Source organism: Panthera pardus, unplaced genomic scaffold (genome assembly GCF_024362965.1).
Source record: "Panthera pardus isolate Hobbes unplaced genomic scaffold, ASM2436296v1 HiC_scaffold_21, whole genome shotgun sequence".
Taxonomy (NCBI): Eukaryota; Metazoa; Chordata; class Mammalia; order Carnivora; family Felidae; genus Panthera; species Panthera pardus.
This window is the reverse complement of record NW_026526777.1, coordinates 28,607,874-28,630,511: the sequence shown is the minus strand read 5'-3', so window position 1 is coordinate 28,630,511 and position 22,638 is coordinate 28,607,874. Positions and strand designations below refer to the sequence as shown.

The window sequence follows — 22,638 nt, the reverse complement described above, 5'->3', positions numbered from 1 at the left end:
AAATAGCAAGTGGTATAACTCAGAACTTAAGCAAGTAGGAAATTGAGCAACTAAATCAAAATCTTCCTAAGAGGTCTAGAACTATAATGTACAAAGTGAGATACTGAAGAAGTAGATACACAGGTTTATGAACAGCAATGTTCATCACAAGGCTTTTATAGTAGCAAAAATCTAGAAGTAATAAAAAAGATTAATGACCTTTATTATATCCATAAAGTAGAATACTGTACAGCCTCTAAAAATCACACTTCTCAGCCATGGGAAAGTGCTCACAGTATAATAAAAGAACAGATGGTTTTCCAAACGGCATAGACTATGATCCCAAGTTTGGGGTTTGTTTTAGACAAGGATTAATTTGTAGCTACGTATATAGAAAAAATACCAGAAAAAACTACATCAAAATGTTAACAGTAGTTCTCTCTAGGTGGGGGAAATTCCAAGTGTTTTCTTTCCTTGAATACTTTAGTGCATTTTAAGTTTTTCTGTAGTGATTGTGTATTAACACACACTTTACCTGTATAATGTTTTATTGTCAAAAAAATATTGACTATATTTGTTTTTGTAGAGGTAGCACCAATAGTGAAACAGAGGATATAGGGATAGAGGTTATATAATATGATATCATGCTAAATATTTTATTTGATTCGCTTTTTCGCCTAAAATGTGTCCCGGAGAGGTTTTCACGTTGCACTCTTAGATATATCTCATTCTTTTCAACCATCACATAATATTCCATAAATGGCTGTACCGTATTTATGTGCCCATTCTGTTAATAGACATCTAAGTTGTTCCCAACTTTTTCCTAAAACAATGCTGCAGTGATCTTTTAACATATATCTTAGTGCACTGCACACTTTTCTATTTTTTCATGCTAGATACAGGAGATTTTTCTTACATAGGTAAAATAGATCACGCTAAAGTTTTGTTTCTTCACAAGGCTCTGCTTTCTGAGGTTTTACCTTTGGCCTTGGAAATGCTTTGGGAGTTCTTTTTTCTATCATGACTACCCCCCCTAAGAGATGCATATGGTTCCCCTTCAACATGTGAGAACCTGACAATCAGTGTTTTGGCAGTTTTTGAAACTTTCGTGTCTTCTTAACAAAGTAATCAGCGGGTTTCTCTTTTCCTTAAGCATTTGGTTTCATAATCAATCCAGGCAAGAATAAAGACATTAAAGATTTGCCCCAGAATTGGAATTTAGGAACCAAAACAGATGAACATATGGGAAGAGGAAAAAGAGAGAGACAGAGTGAGGGAAGCAAACCATAACAGACTGATAATGATAGAAAACAAACTGAGGGTTGATAGAGGGAGGTGGGTGGGGGATGGGCTAGATGGGTGATGGATATTAAAGAGGGCACTTGTTGTGATGAGCACTGGGTGCTGAATGGAAGTGATGAATCACTAAATTCTACTCCTGAAACCAGTATCACACTACAGGTTAACTAACTAGAATTTAAATAAAAATTTGGAACTTAAAAAAAAAAAAAAAAAAAGAGCTGGCCCAGAAAAAAAGCCAAATTTTGTTTTAGGAGTAGCTGTTTCTGACTAGTCCCTGACTTAATGAAATCATGCATATTCTAGCTCTTAGAGACTTAGCATCTCTCCTGTCCTTTCAGGTTATTCATATGGCCTCACTAGATCCCAGATATGTAATATGTAAGCAAAGCAGAAGTTGTTAACTTAGGTTAGAGCCAAATAATAGGTATCTTGAAGCCAGAAACACATGCAGACCATTGGGTGGGGGGGATTCTGTGTTGCCTTATCCACTTCAGATCCTGTCGTCGCCTCGCTGGCTCAGGATATCTTCAAGGAGCTGTCTCAGATTGAAGCCTGTCAGGGCCCAATGCAGATGAGGCTGATTCCTACTCTAGTGAGCATAATGCAGGCCCCAGCAGACAAGATCCCTGCAGGGCTGTGTGCGGTAAGTGGTTCCAAGGCCAGGACTGGTGTGGGTGTAGGTAGAAGAAGAAGAATGTGCACTTGCTGTACAAATACCACCTGTAGATCCCACCTCGCTGACGGGAAACCAATTGCATAAGAGATTCATAGGGTGATCTTCCTGGGCTACTTTGCCCACAAGGACAACGGGTGGTTCTTGAGGCTCTAAGAAAATGTCCCTTCTTGTTCTTTACCTGTCCTCAGTGACTTGAACGGAGTGCCATTATTACACAGCACCACTAAGTACATCACTGGGCTATCCACTCTACTGCCGTATACTGCCCACCCCCATATCTTAGCAAGTTATGAGCTATCAGGAGGAAGCTGAGAGCACTATCTACTATCTAATTATTCCTTTCTTTCAGAAACTTTCATTAATGAAAATTAATGAGCTTTCTTTGGGTTGCTGTGTTGTATCCATGCAATAAAGATCTTAGTTGTAGGGCACTGCCGAGCCCCACCCTAGAGGCAGTTCTAATTCTTTTTTCTCTTCCACTCTTCAGACTGCCATCGATATCCTGACCACGGTAGTACGGAATACAAAGCCTCCCCTTTCCCAGCTACTCATCTGCCAAGCTTTCCCTGCTGTGGCACAGTGCACCCTTCACACAGATGACAACGCCACCATGCAGGTATCTGAGCCTTGGTGACTAGAAGAGGAAAGATAGCTCCCAGCCATGGGCTTATAGCAGGCTGAGAAAGCTGGCACGGTCTCACGCTTTTGAGATCTAGGTCTCTCAAATCCATATTTAACAAGGGCACCCAGGAAGGGTCCGGACTGTGGAAGCCAAACACGCTCTGCTTTGGGATGTATTGTAATCTTTAAAGTACGGATGCCAGACATTCTACCCATCTATATCTGGGTATTGCTACGGTGGACAAGATTACAGACATAGAGACCTGGACCCATACAAAAGTCTTTTCAGAATTAAAGTGAGCAAAGTAATAGCCCTTTGAAAATACCTAGGTAAACAGTGGTTCATATAGGTGTATCTTTATTCCCATAAATATCTGTAGTACCCCTAATCACTGCTACATCTTAAACATGTTTTTCCAGTACCAGAGGTAGACCTTTGTGGTTAAAACTTGGTTTGTTTGGTCATTATCCCTTGTGATCAGAAGTGTGCTTTTTCGAGGTAGCTGATGAGGTGAAGCGAGGACCATATAGTGCATGGCTATGTCTGTAACAGTAAAGTCCCGACCCCAGTCGTATGTGCCCACCACAAACCCTGTGGGCTCGTCACTCTATGTGGCATAGGCCCCTAAGTAACATCTGCCCATGCAGACTGTGGGCCTCCTGGCATCTGTTCCCAGTTGCTAATGTTGTTTGCCATCTTTGTCTCCCCAGAATGGTGGAGAGTGCTTGCGGGCTTATGTGTCCGTGACACTGGAGCAGGTGGCCCAGTGGCATGATGAGCAGGGCCACAACGGGCTGTGGTACGTGATGCAAGTGGTGAGCCAGCTCCTGGACCCCCGCACCTCAGAGTTCACTGCCGCCTTTGTGGGTCGCCTCGTCTCCACCCTCATCTCCAAGGCAGGGCGGGAGCTGGGGGAGAATCTGGATCAGATTCTTCGTGCCATCCTCAGTAAGATGCAGCAGGCAGAGACGCTCAGTGTCATGCAGGTAAGACGATATGGGGAGCTGGGCTTTCCCCAACCCCAGGCGGTCGAAGTGGAAATCAGTATACAGGTCCTGAGGTTTTGTTTGTTTGTTTGTTTGAGAGAGAGAGAGAGAGAGAGAGAGAGAGAGAGAGAGAGAAAGACAGGGCATAAGGCGGGGAGGGGCAGAGAGAGAGGGAGACACAGAAGCGAGAGAGAGAGAGAGAGAGAAAGACAGGGCATAAGGCGGGGAGGGGCAGAGAGAGAGGGAGACACAGAAGCTGAGGCTGGCTCCAGGTCCCCAGCTGTCAGCACAGAGCCTGATGCGGGGCTCGAAGTCACGAACCAGAAGATCATGACCTGAGCCAAAGTCGGATGCTTAATGACTGAGCCACCCAGGTGCCCCGGTCCTGAGTTATTTTACTCTGTCTTACTGTCTTTGTAGAACAGTTAAGTAAAATCTATTCTGGCCCAAGAAATCCCGACAAGGAAATCTCCATGTTCTCTATTTCTCAACTGGCCGGCCCCACTCCTTCTCATCTCCTAAATCTCTGAAATTGTTTTCCTTGAAGCAGATGTCCTTCTTGTTACTTCCTAGTCTCTGATCATGGTGTTCGCTCATCTGGTGCACACTCAGCTGGAACCCCTCTTGGAGTTCCTGTGCAGCCTCCCAGGACCTACTGGCAAACCTGCCCTGGAGTTTGTGATGGCTGAGTGGACGAGTCGACAGCATCTGTTCTATGGACAGTATGAGGGCAAAGTCAGGTAGGGCCCCTCTTTCTTCTCTGGGCATTCTGCCTCTCCTTGTATTTCTTCTTTCCCTGACTTGCTCCGATGATTTTTGTTCAATAGAGCAAGCTGCCCCTTGTATTCCTTTTTTCCTCTATTTCTTTATTGCTAATCCAGGTCTTTGAATAGCTGCCATCTTGAAACTCCCAAAACACAGTCAACACACATAGCACGTTTTTTTTTTCCTCCTCATTGCCGGCCAGAGATCCTCCTCTGCCACAGACTTCACCCAGCCAAATACTGCTAGTGGCTTATTCTCCTTTATAAACCTAAGCCTTCTAATCTTGGCTTGCTAACTTCCTATCCTAGACTCACCTCCCAGTGGTTCTCATCACCCCATTGCACCTTTCAGTGTGGCCAGCCCTTGTGATCTGTGCCCGCCCCAGCTTTGTTCCAAGAAGTTCAGAAGCTCTCACGAGGCCATCCTCATGAGCACTAAATCCCCCTTTCAGCTGAGCTGTCTTATCTCTCCTGATTCGTCGTGAACAGAATGCTCACCATCAAAGAGAGAGTCTTAGGGCATAATTGCTTATCTCCTTGGAGTAAACTCTAGATGGGTGGCTGATCGACCCTTTTTGGCTCTTCTTGCCAGCTCTGTGGCACTGTGTAAACTGCTCCAGCATGGCATCAATGCAGATGACAAACGGCTACAGGATATCCGCGTGAAGGGAGAGGAGATCTACAGCATGGATGAGGGCATCCGCACCCGCTCTAAGTCAGCCAAAAGTGGGTGACGCTGCTGCCCTCCAGTACCCTCCCTGGGGGCTAAGGATGTGTGGGGTGGAAGGCATGGAGGTACTATCATCTAGATTTTTGAAACACAGTCGTTAGTGATGGGTTTGATAAAAAAGAAACAGAAAACTGCAGGTACACAAAGGATCGGAACATATGCTTCCTTCCTGTGGCTGAAAACTGCCAAAAGCCATCTCGGGTACCAAGGCTCCCCAGCTTCATTTGGGGGCTCTAATACCCATTTTCAGCATGTCTTTGTTATTGGGTTGCTTTCACTGATGTGTAGGCAGTGAATGCAAAGCTGCCCTCTCCAACTGTAGCTCTATAATCACCCGTGCTGTTTCTCAAACTGCGAGTCATGGGGACTAGAGTACTGTGCTCTGTACAGTCACTTAGTGTCCAAGCTTTATCACCAGCAAAAATGTACCTCCTTTAATTCTTGAACTCTCTTAGCTGTCCTAACTTCTCAACTCTTATGACACCAAGCAGAATGAAGTTATTTAACTTTAAATCATTCTGTGGTGGCTGAATATAGTCTGGGATGGTGGAAAGGCTGAGGGATGGTGAACTGTGTCTGGTGAGGAGCACTGCAGGACAGGAGGCACTGCCAGAAGTGAGTCCACTGACAGCCTGCCTAGAAGCCTTCCCTTTCCTTTCCAGACCCTGAGCGCTGGACAAACATTCCTTTACTGGTCAAGATCTTGAAGCTGATCATCAATGAGCTTTCCAACGTCATGGAGGCCAACGCCGCACGCCAGGCCACCCCTGCAGAGTGGGGTCAAGGTGCACCAGGCCCTTATTCCCAGCAAACTTTTAAGCCTGCCAGATCAAGTCACGATATTCAGATTATCAGTTTGGCTTATTGAGGCACTGAGGGGTTTTTTAATGTTTATTTAAGCATGCCTGCCATGTGGCTAGCATTGCTGTGCACGTGAAGAGCTGCTCTTCGGGTCTACCTTGTGAAGTCTCTTCAGAGGCTGGGGTGGGAGGCAGCCAGGAGGCAAGCCGCGTAGCCCTTCCTGTTTGGTTTTTCTCAAGAGCTTTTCATCCTTTTATGTACCCACCAGAACACCCTCGTTTCTTCCACTCAAGCTCATTGGGAGGGCTTGGCCACAGGCCACGTTGCAGAAACCCTCGGGACCCTCCTATTCTGGCCTGTTTACATTTGGGAAGGGAAAATCTGTGAGTATATGCTCCAGCTGCTTTTCATCTCCAAGTAGATGACTCCAATGATATGTGGGAGGACCAGGAGGAGGATGAAGAGGAGGAAGAGGATGGTTTAGCTGGCCAACTCTTATCTGACATTCTCGCTACAAGTAAATATGGTAAGCAGTCTGAGGAGAGGACAGCCATGCTAAATACCTTTTCTGTGCACCGGGACCAAGAATGGGGTACCAAAGAAAGGGGAGAGGTGGGCCCACAAGGGATGGTCCGTGGGCTTTTTAAGCCCTTCTCCCTCAGCCGTGTGGTGATGCCTCCCCGCTTGGGGCCCAGTCGGCCTCTGCCCTGACCCCTCTCTGTGTTGGCTGTGTCTAACAGAGGAGGATTACTACGAGGATGATGAGGAAGATGACCCTGATGCCCTTAAGGATCCTCTCTATCAGATTGATCTGCAGGTGAGAATGTCCAGAGAAGATAGATGTCTTGCAAGTGACACAGTCTCAAGCCAGAAACAGGAATATGGGCTCCAACCCATTCATAGTTCCCAGCCTCAGGGCAGAAAGTTCCTGTCTTGCCGAGTAGTCAGAGGCTCCGGGTGGTCTGGGACTTTGCACCTTAGTATTTTATACCTACCAGTGTTGCAATCCAGCTTCTTAAAACCCAGCTATGTTGTGAAGGTCCTCGGGTGGAAATATGAGATCTATTGGGAAAATTTTGTTTCTTTATGGACTTTAGTCTCTGGGTTGAGCCTGAACTAGATCCAGGAATGTAGAAAGCCATCCCTCAGGGTGCTGGCAGTTGTCTGACAGCCAGTGCTTCCTATACCGCCGATAGTTCTCGCCCCTTACAGATGGTAAGCCTGAGAACCTGCAGTAAGGCCACTCTTTTTTCTTCTCTCCAGGCCTATCTCACGGACTTCCTCTGCCAGTTCGCTCAGCAGCCCTGCTACGTCATGTTCTCAGGCCACCTTAATGACAACGAGAGGCGGGTTCTGCAGACCATTGGCATCTAAGAAAGGGAGACTTTCCAACTCTGCTCCTCCTGGCCCAGCCACAAACCATTTTGCAGCCCTTAACTGGCCTTGAGATGTACTTTCTTTTCAACCTAGAGTGGCCTCCTGACTCTTGGCCCTTGGCCTTTGCAGAGTGACACTGACAATTCAGACCAAGGTCACCAGTGCTGTCACTTAGGAATACTGGAACAAAGGACATTTCTCAAAGTCCCCCTGAAGATACTCCATCTCTAGAACCTTTTTCTCCCCAACCGTGCCCCCACCTCTGTTCCTAGAGTCCTCTGCCGGCCACTCCAGAAACATAGTGCCCAGAAGGATTACGTGTTCATGGATTATTTCGCCCCACCTCAGGAGCACAGGGAGTCATGACCATGTACATTCTAAAACAGACCTGTTTACTTTCATAGGACATCTGATATGTTCAGATAGGAATACCCTTGAGAGATGATAATGCTTTCTGCTCTCTACCACAGATGCTCTGGGTTTTCCATAGGAATGAGAGGCAGCAGCTACATTCTGACCCCTCTCCAGTGACCTCTCCTTGTCTCCCTCCTACAACACTAAGGCTCCCCTGTCACAGGAAGTCCTCTTGTTTTTGCCTCATTGCATGACACAGTCCCTCCCCCCAAGCTATTCCTATGTATACACTCACACACAACATCAGCCAGACAGATGGCAATTTGTTTTTCCTTTTTTTAGAAAAAAAAAAAAAAAAATGGGAAAAACATTTTTTTTAAAGTCCACCTGACCCAACTGTATTTAATATTCCTCCCCAACACATCACCACACACTCTGATATTCAAAGATTACCCCCTCTCCCTCAGGAATCCTCTAAAGTGGTTAAGTTGTAGCCCTCAAATTTGCAATGTGTATTTTTCTAGGAGAGTAAAGTAATCTTTACAAATGAATTCAGTCCACATGGTATAAGGTGTCCCGGCACCTCTGCCTTCTGTTCCTTTTAGAAGGAAAATAAAAATAAGGGGGAAAAGATTAGGCGGAGCCGTGCAGACACCTGAGTGTGTTCTAGCTAACCTAGCCCAAGATGATTCTTAGAGAACTGGCATCATCCAGTCAAATATTTTTAAGGGAGGTCCCTTAATTGGGAAATGCAGTCATTGTGGGTTCAAAAAGTGAATGAGGATAACCAGTGAAGGGGAGGAAGGTAAAGCCCAGCATTCCCTTTTTTTTATAATGCCGACACCTACTGCCCCAGTTTCAGCCACTACAGAAGGTTTCTTTAGACTGATGATCAAGTCTCTGTTCTCAAGGAAAGGTCCCCACTTGGGGCATTTACTGTACGGGACTGTAATTGGAAGCCTAAGGATTTTGTAGCCAATAGTGATTTCACACCACTAGGTGTCCCTGGTGTACAACTCCCACATCTGACTGAGTCGGGAAAAGTGTCTGTTAACGTCACTGTCTTTGAAAAGTCTGAGGGCGTGTGCACAGCCTGGTCTGCCAGCCAGGTTCTGAGACTAATAACTGCCCCTGTGATTTCTCTCCCTTGAGTTGGGGAAGTTGCTCATATTGGGGAAATGATGGAAGTCTGGCTAATTGGTGCTCAGGAAAACCATTCTGAGCCTTAGAAACTCACTCCGTGGTTATTGATCTCAAGGCAGTGCCAGTTAGTTTCAGTGCTGAAGGTTCCACAGGGCCAAATCAACCCCTGATTGTGGCACAAAAGAATGGTCTCATGCCAGTGGCATTGGACTGCTGAGTTTGGGAAGGCTTGGGGGCTTTCACACATAGACTGAGAAAGATATAGACCCCTCCTGGGCCCACTAATGACAAAAAGAGCCTATCTCGTGCCAAAAATGGTCTCTTGACAAGGGTCCTCTCTTCCTGCTCTCTCGCTAGTTTTAGGGGAGGACTGGAAAACTTGAGTTCTGAAGGGAAAGGGTCGTAGGATCACCTGAGGGGCCACCCCCAACCAACAGACATACTGTTGTCAGTTAAGAGCAGAGGGTCTTGGACCCTTTGGTGTGCAGGCACTTCCTGCTCCCACAGCATTTCAACCATCCCATTTAAACCTTTATAGCAGGTACACAGTAGATAATATTCCCATTCTGTCAGTGAGGAAAAGAGTTCAGAAACTACATCCAGGGTCCGCGAGAAGAAAAAATCTGCTTGAGTCCAGGAGTATTGACAAAAAGTTGAACTCTAGCTCCTTTTGGTCTCCTGTGTTTTTGGCCAAAGAACCGGCTTCAGTCTGAAAAGGTCAGGGCCAACTGGTTAGAAAGAACTGAAGTTCAAGATAAGATAAACAAGGGAATAATAAGAGTGCTGAGCTGCTCTCAAATTCTCCAGGTCTCCTGACCCTGGTGAGTAACCGCTAGGACACCAAGGGCTTTCCCAAGACTGTGTTGAGCTCTTAGTGGAAAGAACTGAAAGGAAAATGGAAGAAATACCAGAAGACGAAGGTGAAAGTCCAAGAACTGAAGGAAACTGGTTTTCACAAGTGCCCATCAGAAGTGTGATATTGATCAGGGACTATTAGATGACTCAAGCCATTAAATAGGAATGTTGTAATTAGTGCTTAATATAGGGCTTAATAGATATTAGTTGTGAATTCAGAACAAGTGATGGAAAACTAGCCCCATAGTCTGATTTTGTTAACAGATTAGATAAAATCTGGACGTGGTAAAATCAAAGCATTAGGGAGATAGACCAGTTGGTAACTGGCCACCAACTCTCAGACTGCAAATTGGCATGTTGTGGAATGGCTTATGCTGTGCCCCAGGGCTCTGTCCTTGGCCCCTCCTTTGATACTAATGACAGATGAGGGAGTTTTTTTATGCCTTACCCATTCCAAAAGAGGATCTGAGGCCCAAAAGAAACCCTACTAGATAGGAGAGAGATGCTGATCAGATTTTTAGATAACAGGAAACCCCTGGGAAGGATGACAATTTAGGATTCAAACAAATATGTCCATAACCTGTAAAAAAATGGGCAGAATTGAAAGGTAAGGTTGTTTCAAAACTCAATGAGTATGAAGAAAGTTAAGGATTACAGAGTACTGTACTCTTGTTAACGATTCTGCGTGCCAGTAACAAGTGTTTATTATGTTGAACTGTTAGCGTGTCTTCACTAAACTCTAGTGTAGTTCTGGCTGGGTTAGTAGACACACATTGTGTAAGATCATTTCAGTCTTCTGTGCCTGTCAGCAGTCCTAGAGTGCTCTGTTCCATTATGGTGCTCCAGCAGGAGGCTCCCTGACAGAAGGCGAGCCCATCTGCAAGACAAAAACCAAGAACTGGAGGACCTAAGCTGTGTCAAGGGGGAAGAAACTTGAAGGAGCTGAGAAGACTCAGGGAAAACAGGACACTGCTTTGGAAAATGAAAGGGTTGTCCAGTGAAAGATCTACTTCTCACCCCAGCCTGGCAGACCTATGGCCAATGAGTAGATCATAAACTCAAAGCCAAGTTCTGGCTCCTATCATGTTTGTTCTGTTCAGTAAATATTAAATTTCTATTACATGCAAGGCCAATGGTAGATGCTGGAGAGGCTTGGCCCCTTCCCTCAAGAAGCTAGTCTAGTCGGGGGTCAGAAATAGCGCAACGAATGTGGGGAGTACCGTGAGAGGAAGAAATACTGGGGTCAATCCCCAATACCCAAAAAAAGGGGATGGTTAATGGTAAGTGGGAGAAGTCAGGGTTGCATGGAGAAGGTGACCCTTGACCTGCAAGGTGGCTAACAACTGCTGAGATTTCAGGACCACTCACTAAATGCCAGTGACTGTTCCAAAGTGTTGGATTATCTCGTGTAGACCATCTAATAACTTTACAAAGTGCATAATTTTGTTTATCCCATCTACAGACTGATGAAACCAAGGCACAGAGATATTAAATGCTACCTGCCGAAAGTCACATAGCAAAGTGTGTGATTCTGATCCAAGTGGATTGCACTTTTTGCCAGGACTCTGTCTTGCCTCCCCTATGCGTTTGCCAGGCAGACGAGGGTGGGGTAGGGCACTCTAGAGAAAAGATCATTAAGAAGAGACCCATCATGGAATAGGATTGCATTTTCACAGCTTATATGCAGGTTAAAAGATTGGAATTTATAGCTCACAGGACTCTTGGCCAGAAATAAGCAGGAAGGAAAAGTGAGAGCCAGATGGTGGAGGATCCTATAGGCCTTCCCCCTCTTCGGGGAATGGGAGACCACTCAAGAATTTTAGGCAGAGAAGTTACACAATCAGGTTTGCATTTTGTTTATTTTTATTTTTATTTTTTATTTTTTTTTTATGTTTCTTTTTGAGAGAGCGCAAGTGAGCTGGGGAGGGGCAGAGAGAGAGGAAGACAGAATCTGAGGCAGGCTCCAGGCTCTGAGCTGTCAGCGCAGAACTCAATGCGGGGCTTCAACTTGTGAACCTTGAGCTCATGACCTGAGCCTAAGTTGGACGCTCAACCTACTGAGCCACCCAGGTGCCTCCAGGTTTGCATTTTAGAAAGCATACTGATGTCTGTCCGGACAGGACTAAAAGGGGAGGCTGGAGGCAAAGTGCAGGTGAGAGAACCAAGAGCCTGGACTTGGCGGTGACCAGAGAGGGGGTTGGAGTGGAAGAGGTCAGACTGTGAAAAGTTGACAAGGGTGGGTCTAGAGGGCCTGACGGTGGATAGGGAAAGGTCTTCCCGAAAATGACAGCTGGCTGGGGCTTAGACTAGACCTTCACCACACTTTGTCAGGACTTGGGTAGCAAAGCAGCGAGAAGTAATTGCTAATAAAATTCCACCATTTGTAAATATTTACCTTTCTCTGATGGATTAGTACAAGTTCAACATTAGCCTTCTAGCAAGGACCCTCACATGGTTTTGTTTGGGGAGGGGCTTGTTTTGAGTAGGTGAAAATAGGGTGGCATTAACCATTCTCCTAAAATTGCCAATTACACTGGGTCTGTTAGACTTCCATGGTACACGTGATTTTGTAGCAGGTGTGCTGGCCTGACCTGACTAGAAGGCCTAGGAAGCCCCTTCAAGTCTTGAGTTACTCTGACGTGGCATGATTACATAGCTAGAAGGTAAGGAGGGAGCTGGGGTGACATCCCCTGCGATCCGTGGTTCCCATATTTGTAAAATGGAGAACTAATACCCACCTCAGAGTTGTAGTTAGAATTCAAGATGTCTTAATTGAAGCACTTCAGATGGAAGAGAGTGCCTCTTTCCTCCGCGTCTCCCCCGCCCTCCGGTAGCTGGGAGCTATGTTTGGCTCAGTCTCCCTGACTCACTGGATTAGAATGACTCAATTCAGTTCCACAGATGCTGCTGCTAAATTAGGGTCTCAGTGAGCCTTTGGGAGGACAGCTCCGTGTGAAGTGCTGCAGCACCGCCATCCTGCCCAGGAACAGGATCGAAACCGGTGCTGGCTGCAGCCCTGCCTTCCACCTGCTGCGGACTTTTTCTGTAATATCTACATGACCAATGTATTGGTTTGCTTTCACTGGATTTCCCGCCGCCCCCCCCCCCCCCCCCCGCCGCCACGTATTCTAAGAACATAGCCAAATTCTTTACATTTTCTTGCGTTAGTTGCTTTTGCAGAGTGGGAAGCAGAGCTGCTGGAGGATCGCCATGCTTCTGGATCCTAGGGTAAAAGCTTGAGTGAACTGAGATAAGGCCCAGGGCCGTGGAGGAAGAAGGAAAGGAGAGAGAGAAAAGGAGAGGGGTGCCAGAAAACGAGAAGGAACAGAAGTCCGTGGGGCCTGAGTGGTGAGGACCTTTACCTGATCCTGGCATAGCACTTGGGGACAGAAGAACTTCCTAAGGGAAAGGCTGCCTGGAATCCCTGGGGAGGCTGCATACTGGGCACCAGGGCTCCCTGGAACAGTTCCTGGGCCTGCGGCACATAGGCCAGGACTGTTGCACTTGCAGGCCCCTGGCTGGCAGAAGACAAGGCCTGCAGGGTCCACCGCCAGTGCTTTGCCTTGTGGGAGATCCCAGGACCTTTTCGTGATCCCGGTGGGGGAAGCAAACCATAATGACGACAGATAATTCCCCCACCAGCTGTGAGGACAGAGACGCCATCTGATCTAACTGGATTAAAAGAATAAATGTGGCACTTTTACACCAGGTTTTGGGGTTACAAATTCACACCTGATCTCACGTCCCTCACTGGCTTGGCTCTCTTGCCTCGTTCCTGACTCACAGAGGTTCACCAGCAAGAACACAGAAATATATGTGGAGGCAAGAGGGTTGGGTTCCTGCCCAAGCTCTGCTAGTGAACTATATCATGTGACCCTAAATAAACTCTTTTCCCATTGAACAGGGAGAGAGAGAGAATGGGCCAGAGTGCCTCTGCCAGCTGACTTGGGGATTCTACTGGGTTTGACTGAACCATAGTCCATTTACAAATGAGGAAACCAAGCCCAGAGGAGGTAAGTGGTTTCTCCAAATTTGGAGAGCCAGGAAGTGGCAAGGCAGGACTCATGCTCTGGTTAGGGGTTCAGAGCGTGAATTCTGGAGCCAGACTGCTTGGGTTTGAATCCTGGCTCTGCCATCTACCAGATGGGTGACTTTGGGCAAACTACTTAAATTATCTGTGCCTCTGCTTTCTCATCCACATAATAGGTATAATATTAGTTATCTGCTTCATGAAGTCATTTTGAGGATTAAAGTCAACATAATAGTGCTGCCTCATAGTAAGTAGTAATTTCTGCCATCAGTCTAATTCCAAGCCTAAAGCAACTCTCAATATCCAAACTTGACCTTGCAGAGTCTGTCACACCAATGAAGGCCCTGTACCTCTGTCCAAAAGTTCCCACCTGTGCAGATGATGAACAGGGCTAGGCTGAAAACGGAGACCCCAGGGTGGAAAGGACCAGCTGGAGGGCTGCGGCCCCTGTCCCCAAACCCTTCCCAGGAGACTGAGCGAAGATAAACAAAAGAGCTGTAAACAGAAACTTCTTCCTTCCTTACCCTCAGATCCTCAGATCCCAAAATAACACTTGTCTGCCCCCACCCTGCCCAGCTGGCAGAGGTGCAGTCTGAGTAAGGTGCCATTTAAAGATAACCTGGCCCTCCCCGTCTGCCCCACTGGCTGGGCTGGGCTCCTGAGGCTGGGCACCGGCTGCCTGGGACTACTAATGCTCCCACAGCCCCCCAGGGCAGGCTGCTCATGGATACCACCCAAGCCAGCCCAGCTAACCACTCCTTTCCCAAGGCCCAGGGCTGTGGAAGTTCTGCCCAGGCTGACCTGGGCCTCTGCAAAGAAGCAGAAGCCTGGCGTTCTGGGGAAGGTAATCCTGCAAAGGCGTTGCTAAAACCCCTCTAGGGAAGAGCGTTCCTTCCTACCAGTAGCTGGGCCAGCAGCGAGGCTGATCCCCACCATCGTTCACCCACTCCCAGACCCCTCCCACCAAGAGGACAAAGTCACAGTCTTTCACTTGCAGTGAGAAAGATTAAAGCTGGACACCAGGGAAGACCTTATGTTGCAGGAGAGATGTTTGTTTATTTGGGGACAGCGGGAGCCAGGAGATCTGGTTCCTTTAGTCCCCAGCTAAGCCATGAGACCTTGGCCAAGTTTCTGGCTCTCTCCTGGGCCTTGCTCCCCCGCCCTCCCCCAGCTCTGGGTTGCAAGGAAGAATCAGTGTGTCTTCAACACCCTGGAGGAGGGTGTAAAGAGATTAAATCAGAATGAGGAAAGGGCTCAGGGTCCTTGGGTAGAAGGAAACGTGTAATTACCTATGTGCCGGAGGTGACTATGCCAGAAGATAGCTGGGAGGAGAAAGACTGGAGAAAGCACAGCCTCTTGAGGAAAGCACGAGACCAGCCAGAGGCAAGTAGAGGAGAGGAAGGGAGCTCCCCTTATCTCACAAAGGCTCAAAATCCCCCTGGGCCAGAGAGCTGGGTGTGGCAGGAACCTCTGGAACGGAGGCTCCAGGACTCTGGTCCTGGGAAGGCAGGAAGGCCTTGGGAGCGCCCAGGCGGGCCTACTCGCTCAGCTATGATTTGAAGAAGAGCAAGAAGGGGGTTGGGCGGATCCCTGGGCTGGTCATTCAGCCCAGCAGTGAGATGACTCAGCAGCACACGGGTACCACAGTCCCAGGCGAAGCCCAAACTGGGTCACAGGCATGGTCTAGCCCCTCCTCTCTACCCAGCTTCCACCGCCCTTCCCCACTCTAAATATCCCGCTATCTTCCCACACAGACTCCTGCGAGGGATAAGGGCTGGATACCATGGTTTCCCCAAGTACGCACGCTCTGTATGCCAAGCATAGCACCGAGCATTTTAGACTTGTTACAGGAGAGGCAGGCGGTGGGGTGAAGGGCCTGGACTTTGAAGTCACACAAGTCAACCTTCAAATCCCAGCTGTGTAAGCTGGGAAAATTCACCTCCAGCCTCTGTACAATAGGAAACTCATTTGCAGTGTTAGCTGCTAGTATTATTATTATCATATTCCAGGCACCCTGGGGAAAGCCTGCTACTGGAAAAGTCCATATTTTGTCTCATTGCACATTAATTACTGTCTGCCTCTCCTATTCCAGGAAAGTGCCTCTGCCCCTCACTGGGGCCTGGGAGAGTGGTTTGGTGAGGGGAACAGGCTCCTGTGTGCCCTGAGTAGAGGAGGTACCATGAAGCCCCTTCAAGGCCTGGAGATTTGGACAATCCCCTTCTCAGTGCCCCCAGTCCCTCCCTAGCGCTCCCACCCAGCCTCTTCCCACTCCCTCCCACTTCCATGGCCTCTGGCAGGACTCAGGTCCACATGGCAACACAGCTAGCCTCAGCCCTCCATCTCCAGGCTCTCCCAACTGCTGCCAGTTCTCCCCACACCCCCGCCCCTGCCCACAGACCCTCCCCCACCCTCTGTCCCAGTCTAACGCTCCTACGCTCCTACCCTCCTACCGTGTGGACTGACAAGTTTTCCTAGCATTTTCCAGTTAGAAAATCACTGATGGTGTTGTGAGAGTTAGGTGTCGTGGCCAGCTGGAAGCATCAACCAGGTTGAGACTCGAGGAGGACTAGTTGGAGGAATAAAGGAGAAAAGCAGGAAAGTAGCCAGAAAAGGATGAATTTGGGGAAATGTGGTTTTGCTCTGCTTGGTTTTGTTTCGTTTTGTTTTGTTTTACACGGAGAGACTTGAGATTTTTTTTTTTTGCTCTGGGGAAAGAAGCTGATAAGAAAGGAGAAACTAAGGATGCAGAAGAGAAGAGAATGCTGGGAGAGGGATCAGATGGGGTCTAGAGTACACATGGAAGGGTTAGCCTTGGACAGGAAGAGAGACAACCCTTCCTCTGAGAGTCACTCAATCAACAACGATCACCTAGGGCCCGGACTGGGTGACAGCAGTGAACACGATGGCCACGTGGTCCAGCACTCCTGGAGCTTGTGCACTAGGAAAGAAGACATGGATGGGAATGGAGACACTGTCTGGGGGGTGGCGAAGTGAGAGACATCTCTTTTTGTCCCTCTGCCCCTGGGTTTATGACTGTGTCCTGCATGGGTGCATATATTCGCTTACTCCCCTCCCACACCCCACCCCTGCAGACTACCAGCAATTTGCTGGGGCAGGAGCCCTGGTCTCCTTACTCCAGCTCTTGGGTTGGGTGTGCCAGTACCCACAGGGGCCCAGGGCAGAGCAGCTCTGCTTCTGGCAGCCCTCCCCTAACTTGTTTAGATTCTGCTGGGCCATCCATTCTCTCTCTCACCTCCGAACACCCTCTGCTATTGGAGAGGAGGATCCACCTGGATTTAGAAGACTTGGGTTCTGACGTTGCCTCAGCCGTATACCGGCAGGCAAGTCCTTCAACTCCCGTGAGTCCTAGTTTCTCAATCTGTAAAATGCGATCGATGATAACACCTGTCAACTTTGTCGAGCTCGAGCTCGCAGAAACTGTGGAGAGCCTCAAATGAGGTTAAATGTCAAAGTGCTTTGTAAAGAACTGTCCCATGGCCAGGGGTTGAGGTAGGCTTTTGATTTTCCCCCTGGAGTGATAGGCAGTTCCTGGTCAGTGTAACCCAGGTAGCAGGGGGCACAGTCACTGACACTCAATATAAATTTGTAAAGGGGTTGATTGGCTCCCCTCCCCCCAAAACACTGTCCCCACGGTAATTAACTCTTGTTCTCCCTATGCTCTCCTAGCCAATGCAGTGTTTCTGCAGGATTGCTTTGTGAAGAAAGGGGTTTTCACTGTGAAGGGTGTCTAGCTGGATGGGCTCCAGGTGGCCCCAGTGGCCTGTCATCCCGACTGATGAGGCCATGGGCTGGTGCATGCCAGCGCTGTCCACTCAGAGGGGGGAGGGTCCGTCTCAGGGAGCCAGTGCAGCTGGCAGAGTCCAGGTCTGTGGGCACCACGGGGACAAAGCGGCTCTGAGCTGCCTCTCAATGGGTGCCTGTGTTGTGGGAATGGGGGCGGGGTGCTCTCAGCCTCTTTTCCCTCTTCTCCCGCCCCCCTTCCCCGCAGGACGTCCTGGGCTGGACACTGGGGCAGAGGAGGTCCTGCCCCTCTAGGGTTGGCCCATGTGCCTGGGTACTCGGAGATGGCACCAGGATCGGGGCTTCTGGGGTCCGGGATACTGATTGGGCCCAGGCGAGGGGCGGGCCCAGGGCACGGAGAGGCCTCCCTGGCCGCAGTGTCCAGCGGCCCGCTGTGGCCACGGTGGCTCTGGCGGGAGGAGCCACCTTGGAGCCGGGGGCGGGGCGCAGGGCAGTACCGGGCTGGGTGAGGGGCGCCCCGCTCCTGTGCCCGGGCCGGGTGGGCGTCGCCGGTGGGTGGCCCCCTGGGCCGGGCGCGGAGCGTGGGGGGTGGGGGGGTGGGGGGGGCAGGGTTACCGCGGCCCGGGCCTTAGTCCCGCCCTCGCAGGAGGCGGGAGAGGAAACCGAGCCTGGCGGCGGGTTGGGCCCCGCAGCAGCTCCCGCCGGCCGGCTTCGTCCTGCGCTCCCTGCTCCTGGCGGCCGGGTCCGGCCGCGCCCAACCCCCGCCATGCGGCCCCCGGGGCTCTGCGGGGCCGCGCCGCTGGCCGCGGCCGCCCTCCTGGTGCTGGGGGCGCCCCTGGGTAAGGGGGTGCGCCGCGGGGTGGGCGCGGGTCTCCCCTGGGTGCTGCCGGTGCGCAGGGAGCGGGAGGAGACACGGCCGGGAGGCTGGGCCACGGGCCGCTGACCCGGAGCGCGGGGTCAGCTCCGTAGAGAGGCCGCCGGGGCTCAGGGGCGGAGCGCCTCAGGGTGGCGACCAGGGGCAGCCCCCGCGTCCCGGGAGCCGGCGGGCTGGGAGCCTCGGGGAGCGGGGTAAGGGCGGACGGAAAGCTGGCCTGGTGGCCATGTCCCCCCTACCCCCGATCTGCCCGCAGCGCTGGCCGGCGAGGACTGCCTGTGGTACCTGGACCGGAATGGCTCCTGGCATCCAGGCTTTAACTGCGAGTTCACCTTCTGCTGCGGGACCTGCTACCATCGGTACTGCTGCAGAGACCTGACCTTGCTCATCACCGAGAGGCAGCAGAAGCACTGCCTGGCCTTCAGGTGGGCTCGCGTCCCCTCCATCCTCCTCTCAGGAGGCCCGCCTGGGCCTCCCCTGCTCCCCCCGACTGCCTCCTGCCCCTCTCCATGTCCACCTCCACAGCCTCAGCCCAAGCCCAGTCCCCTCGGCTTGGGGACAAAGCTGGATGTTAGTGCTAGGGCCTGGGAGGTCCAGGAAAGGCGCATTAGCAACCCTCTCGGGCTTGGTGGAGAATGTGTGCAGGGTCAAAACCCAGACCGGGGTGCGGCTTTGTGGAAGAAGCCCTGGCAAGAAGGCAGGAGTCTTGGGTTTGATTCCCAGGTCCAGTTCTCAGGCGTGTGCTCTTGGGGAAGACTCATCCTCTCATGGGTCATTATTTCCTCTTCATAAAATGAGGGGGTTGCCAAAATTAGTGGTTTTCAAACTTCTTTTTGAAGGGGACTGCTAATATACAAAAGGCGTAAGGAGACTGTGATGGGGAGGGGAGGGGTTAAAAAAAAAAAGGGCTCTAGATTATTTCTAAGGTGCCTTTCAATGCTAACATGTTCCAAGCCTAACCAATTGAGTTGTAGATGCAGGAGTGAGGAAGTGGGGTGCGCACCACAACTCCCGGCATGCCTCACACTAGCCAGCCAGGCAGCATGGCCTTCTGGGAAATGGAGGTCCCCTAAGATCTCCTCCACAGGGACTGGGCAGAGCCCCTCAAGGAACCCCAAATCTCAGCTTGCTGTGGCCCCCTGCTGGCCAGGAGTTGGAGCACAGTTTTATGGCACCATAATGAGGACTCCCTCCTATGAGTGTTGGAAGGTGAGGGGACCTGTTCTTTGTCTAAAGTCCCAAGACCATAGCAGGCATCGCCTCCGCCGTGATCCTCTTTGTGGCTGTGGTTGCCACCACCATCTGCTGCTTCCTCTGTTCCTGCTGCTACCTGTACCGCCGGCGCCAGCATCTGCAGAGCCCATTTGAAGGTATGTGCAGGGTTGGGCGCGACGAACCTGGGATAGGCCGAGCTGAGCCGAACCCCACGACGGGCCCCGGAGAGTTCAAGGATGTGTGAATTGCACAGTAGGGCGTGCTTCTGCAGACACATACCGGCCAGCATGTAACCCCGGAACTAACGTTCCAGGGCCGTGTATGCGAACATCGGACTGCGTGTACACGCACCTGCATGCGTGTGAATGTTGAGATGTGCACGGCATGCCGTCTGCCGGCAGTGGTGTGTGTGCAGTGGGCACCTGCATGCACATGACTCTCGGAAAGCGCAGGAGGTGGGGTCTGTGGTGGTGAGCATTAACTGGGTGTGCTCCAGTGTACAATGGAATGTGTGCCTGAGTGCCGGCACATGACTGCGTATCAGCCCAAACCCGATGGACACGGGACCCGTGACCCTGCATGGGGGAATCGGTGTGGGGGGGAGGGGCTGGGGGAGGGACCCCTCCCCCCCTTGGTGGCAGCTCTGCTAGATTACAAGATACCAGCCCCGGGAGCTGCCCCCCTCCTTGCCTAAGTGGGACATTCCCCGGGCTGTGTTCTCTGGCTTGTGAGGCCTCTGAACCTGCCGAGGGGTGCAGACCTGCTAAACACACACTGACCCGCTGGGACCAGGTGCACGGCTCCCTGTTCAACTCTGCCAAGCAAGGTCTGGGAGGCAAAGGCAGCAGGTGGCCAGCCCGGAACCTACCAGCACAGAGAGCAGGGGCCCGGTGGTGCCTACCTCGGTTTCTTGGGCAGGAGAAGGAGGCTTCCTCCCGTGCAGGTGGAGCTCTGAATGCTGATCCTTGTCCCCCACCTAGGCCAGGAGATTCCAATGACAGGCATCCCAGTGCAGCCAGTGTACCCATACCCCCAGGACCCCAAAGCTGGCCCTGCACCCCCACAGCCTGGCTACATGTACCCTCCTAGCGGTCCTCCCCAGTATCCACTCTACCCGGCTGGGCCCCCTATCTACAACCCTGCAGGTAAGTGAGCAGTCTGGTGCCACTTGCTCCTGCCTGCCCCCTACCCCTGTGCTGGGACCTCCCCTGCCCCTGTCTCCCCCTGAGTCCCTCTTCCAGACTTCTACCTCAGCTGGAAACATCCAGGCTACCTCTTCTGCATGGATCCTTCATGCCTCTGGGATTGGGGGTCACTTCACATCCTCCTGTGCCACCCCTGACCCTCACCCTGTCTCCTTGGCTTTCAGCTCCTCCCCCCTATATGCCACCACAGCCCTCCTACCCAGGAGCCTGAGGAACCAGCTGTGTCTCTGCTGCCCCTTCAGTGATGCCCCTCTCCCGTATCTGCATCTGGCCCTGGGGGCGGGCAGGGGTCCTCTATTCACCAGGCCCCAGAAAAAGCCAAACCCTGGGTCCTACTGGTGATGGAGCCCCAGGGAAGTAGACCAGGAGCTGAGCTGGAACTTGGCCATGAACGAGGGGTGGGTGGGGAGGGCTTAGAATCGGGGGACTCTTTTTACCTGGGGCAACAGAAGGACATGAAAGCCTGGGTCAAAGCCCCTGCTTTCTCAGAGTCCTTCTACTCTCAAGATCCCAGCCAGGAAGGCTGGGACCCGTCCTGTTTGCTCACTGTGGGCTGGGGCAGGGTGGGGAGTGGGCTCCATCAGCAGTGGGCAGAAGCCCTGCCCCCGGCTGCCCCACTGGCCCGGACTCCAACATGCTGGATTAAAGCTGTAAAGCTGTAACTCATGTCGGTTGCCTCATTGGGTCCCTGCACACCTTCCAGGAGCTCTGCCTTCAGCTGGGCCCTGAGTGCTGCCGGTACCACATCCTTCGAGCAGGAAGGGCAGGTGCCAGGGCTGGAGCCCAGCACCACCCTTACCCCCCTTGCACAAGCAGAACCACCCCAGGCTAAGGGCTCCTTGAGCTGGTTCCCAAGCCAGTGAGATGGATCTTGCCACAGCGGGCGAGAGGGTGCCCATTTGCATTACAGAGATTCCCCACTAGGGGTCAGGAGCCTGTGACATAGGGCACTGCAAATTGTACAAAGGCAGCTCCCCCTTTTCCAGCACACTTAGCTTCACACGTGGGTCCTGCCACTGGCTGACCTTGGGTGTGTCTCTGAAGGATTCTAAGTCCCAGTTTTCTCAGCGATACGATGGGGATAATGCCTCAGGGCTGTCATGAGGGTAAAATATGTACATGAAACTGTGACCTCTGTCCTTCCTCATCAGAGAGGTTCTAGCACTAGAAGCCAAGTGGAGAGGCTGGGCCACCCAAGAGGCTGGTGCAAGGTGCTTCTGTCAGCTGCCTTGGATCATCAGGGGACCCTAAGACATCACGTCCCCCACTGAGCCAGGCAGCTGCCCCCCACCCTTGGAGATGCGTGTGCATCTAGCTAGACCCTATCCCTTGCCTTGTTCCCTGAGGACCCGGTCCTTGTGATCGCAGGACTTGTCTGGTGACAGATCCAGGAAAGGAAATTTTATAGTTTTTAATTCAAGTGGGAAAAGTGCCAGCTCAGCTTGGCAACAGCACCACCAACCAAGCGTCTCCTTTCCCCAACACCCATATGCTCAACGCCTCCTTCCCTCACCCTCCAAGGTCCTCCAGCCCTGCAGCCTTGTCTTCCAGCTAGGTCCTACCTATGGCCATTGTGCTAACCATGCCCTCTGGCGCCCGAGTACTGTCAGGAGGGCTCTTGTCACCCAGGCTGGAGGTGGGGAGCTCCCGGGTCAGCATCAGAAACAACTATGGAGAGAGGTCTGTCCGTGGATTTACAGTCTCCTCCCTTCCCAGTGAAATCTTCAGGGGGTCCAAGAGTCTGCCCCAGGAACTGACTGAGACAGAAAGAGAAAGCTAATGCTGGTGGGGACAGAGCTGGGGCCACAGCTACAAATCTACCCTCTCTCTGAGGATGGGGAAAAAAGGTGAGAGCTGGGGTTACAGAGTATCCTGGCTTCCAGTCTGCAAATTCTGCCTTCACTCACACTTTAGGAGAGAGGGTCATCAAGGTTTAGAACCCAATCTCCTTTCCCTCTCTCCC

General features: G+C 51.1%; 2 protein-coding genes across 2 annotated transcripts in view; both read left to right on the top strand.

Annotated features, from left to right (window-relative positions):
* IPO9 (importin 9) overlaps window positions 1-11,101 on the top strand; it is a 56,112-nt gene extending 45,011 nt beyond the window's left edge. Inside the window, exons 16-24 of the mRNA XM_019431364.2 lie at window positions 1,776-1,924; window positions 2,445-2,573; window positions 3,290-3,565; window positions 4,139-4,305; window positions 4,922-5,055; window positions 5,722-5,844; window positions 6,282-6,386; window positions 6,601-6,677; window positions 7,124-11,101. Of these exons, the coding sequence (XP_019286909.1) occupies window positions 1,776-1,924; window positions 2,445-2,573; window positions 3,290-3,565; window positions 4,139-4,305; window positions 4,922-5,055; window positions 5,722-5,844; window positions 6,282-6,386; window positions 6,601-6,677; window positions 7,124-7,234 (1,271 nt within the window). The 3' untranslated portion in view covers window positions 7,235-11,101. The remainder of the gene's footprint in view (window positions 1-1,775; window positions 1,925-2,444; window positions 2,574-3,289; window positions 3,566-4,138; window positions 4,306-4,921; window positions 5,056-5,721; window positions 5,845-6,281; window positions 6,387-6,600; window positions 6,678-7,123) is intronic.
* Window positions 11,102-17,989: 6,888 nt separating this feature from the next.
* SHISA4 (shisa family member 4) lies at window positions 17,990-21,341 on the top strand. The gene is made up of 5 exons (XM_019431415.2): window positions 17,990-18,220; window positions 18,512-18,680; window positions 19,492-19,625; window positions 20,451-20,615; window positions 20,840-21,341. The coding sequence occupies exons 1-5, from the start codon at window positions 18,148-18,150 to the stop codon at window positions 20,884-20,886; spliced, it is 588 nt and encodes a 195-aa protein (XP_019286960.1). The 5' UTR covers window positions 17,990-18,147; the 3' UTR covers window positions 20,887-21,341.
* Window positions 21,342-22,638: the final 1,297 nt, after the last annotated feature.

Excerpts from the sequence above, each read along its gene's own strand:
- SHISA4 (XM_019431415.2), top strand. The coding sequence starts at position 18,148 with ATGCGGCCCCCGGGGCTCTGCGGGGCCGCGCCGCTGGCCGCGGCCGCC. Across the intron at positions 18,681-19,491 it reads AAGCACTGCCTGGCCTTCAG|TCCCAAGACCATAGCAGGCA; the intron begins GTGGGCTCGCGT and ends CTTTGTCTAAAG. Across the intron at positions 20,616-20,839 it reads CCCTATCTACAACCCTGCAG|CTCCTCCCCCCTATATGCCA; the intron begins GTAAGTGAGCAG and ends CTTGGCTTTCAG.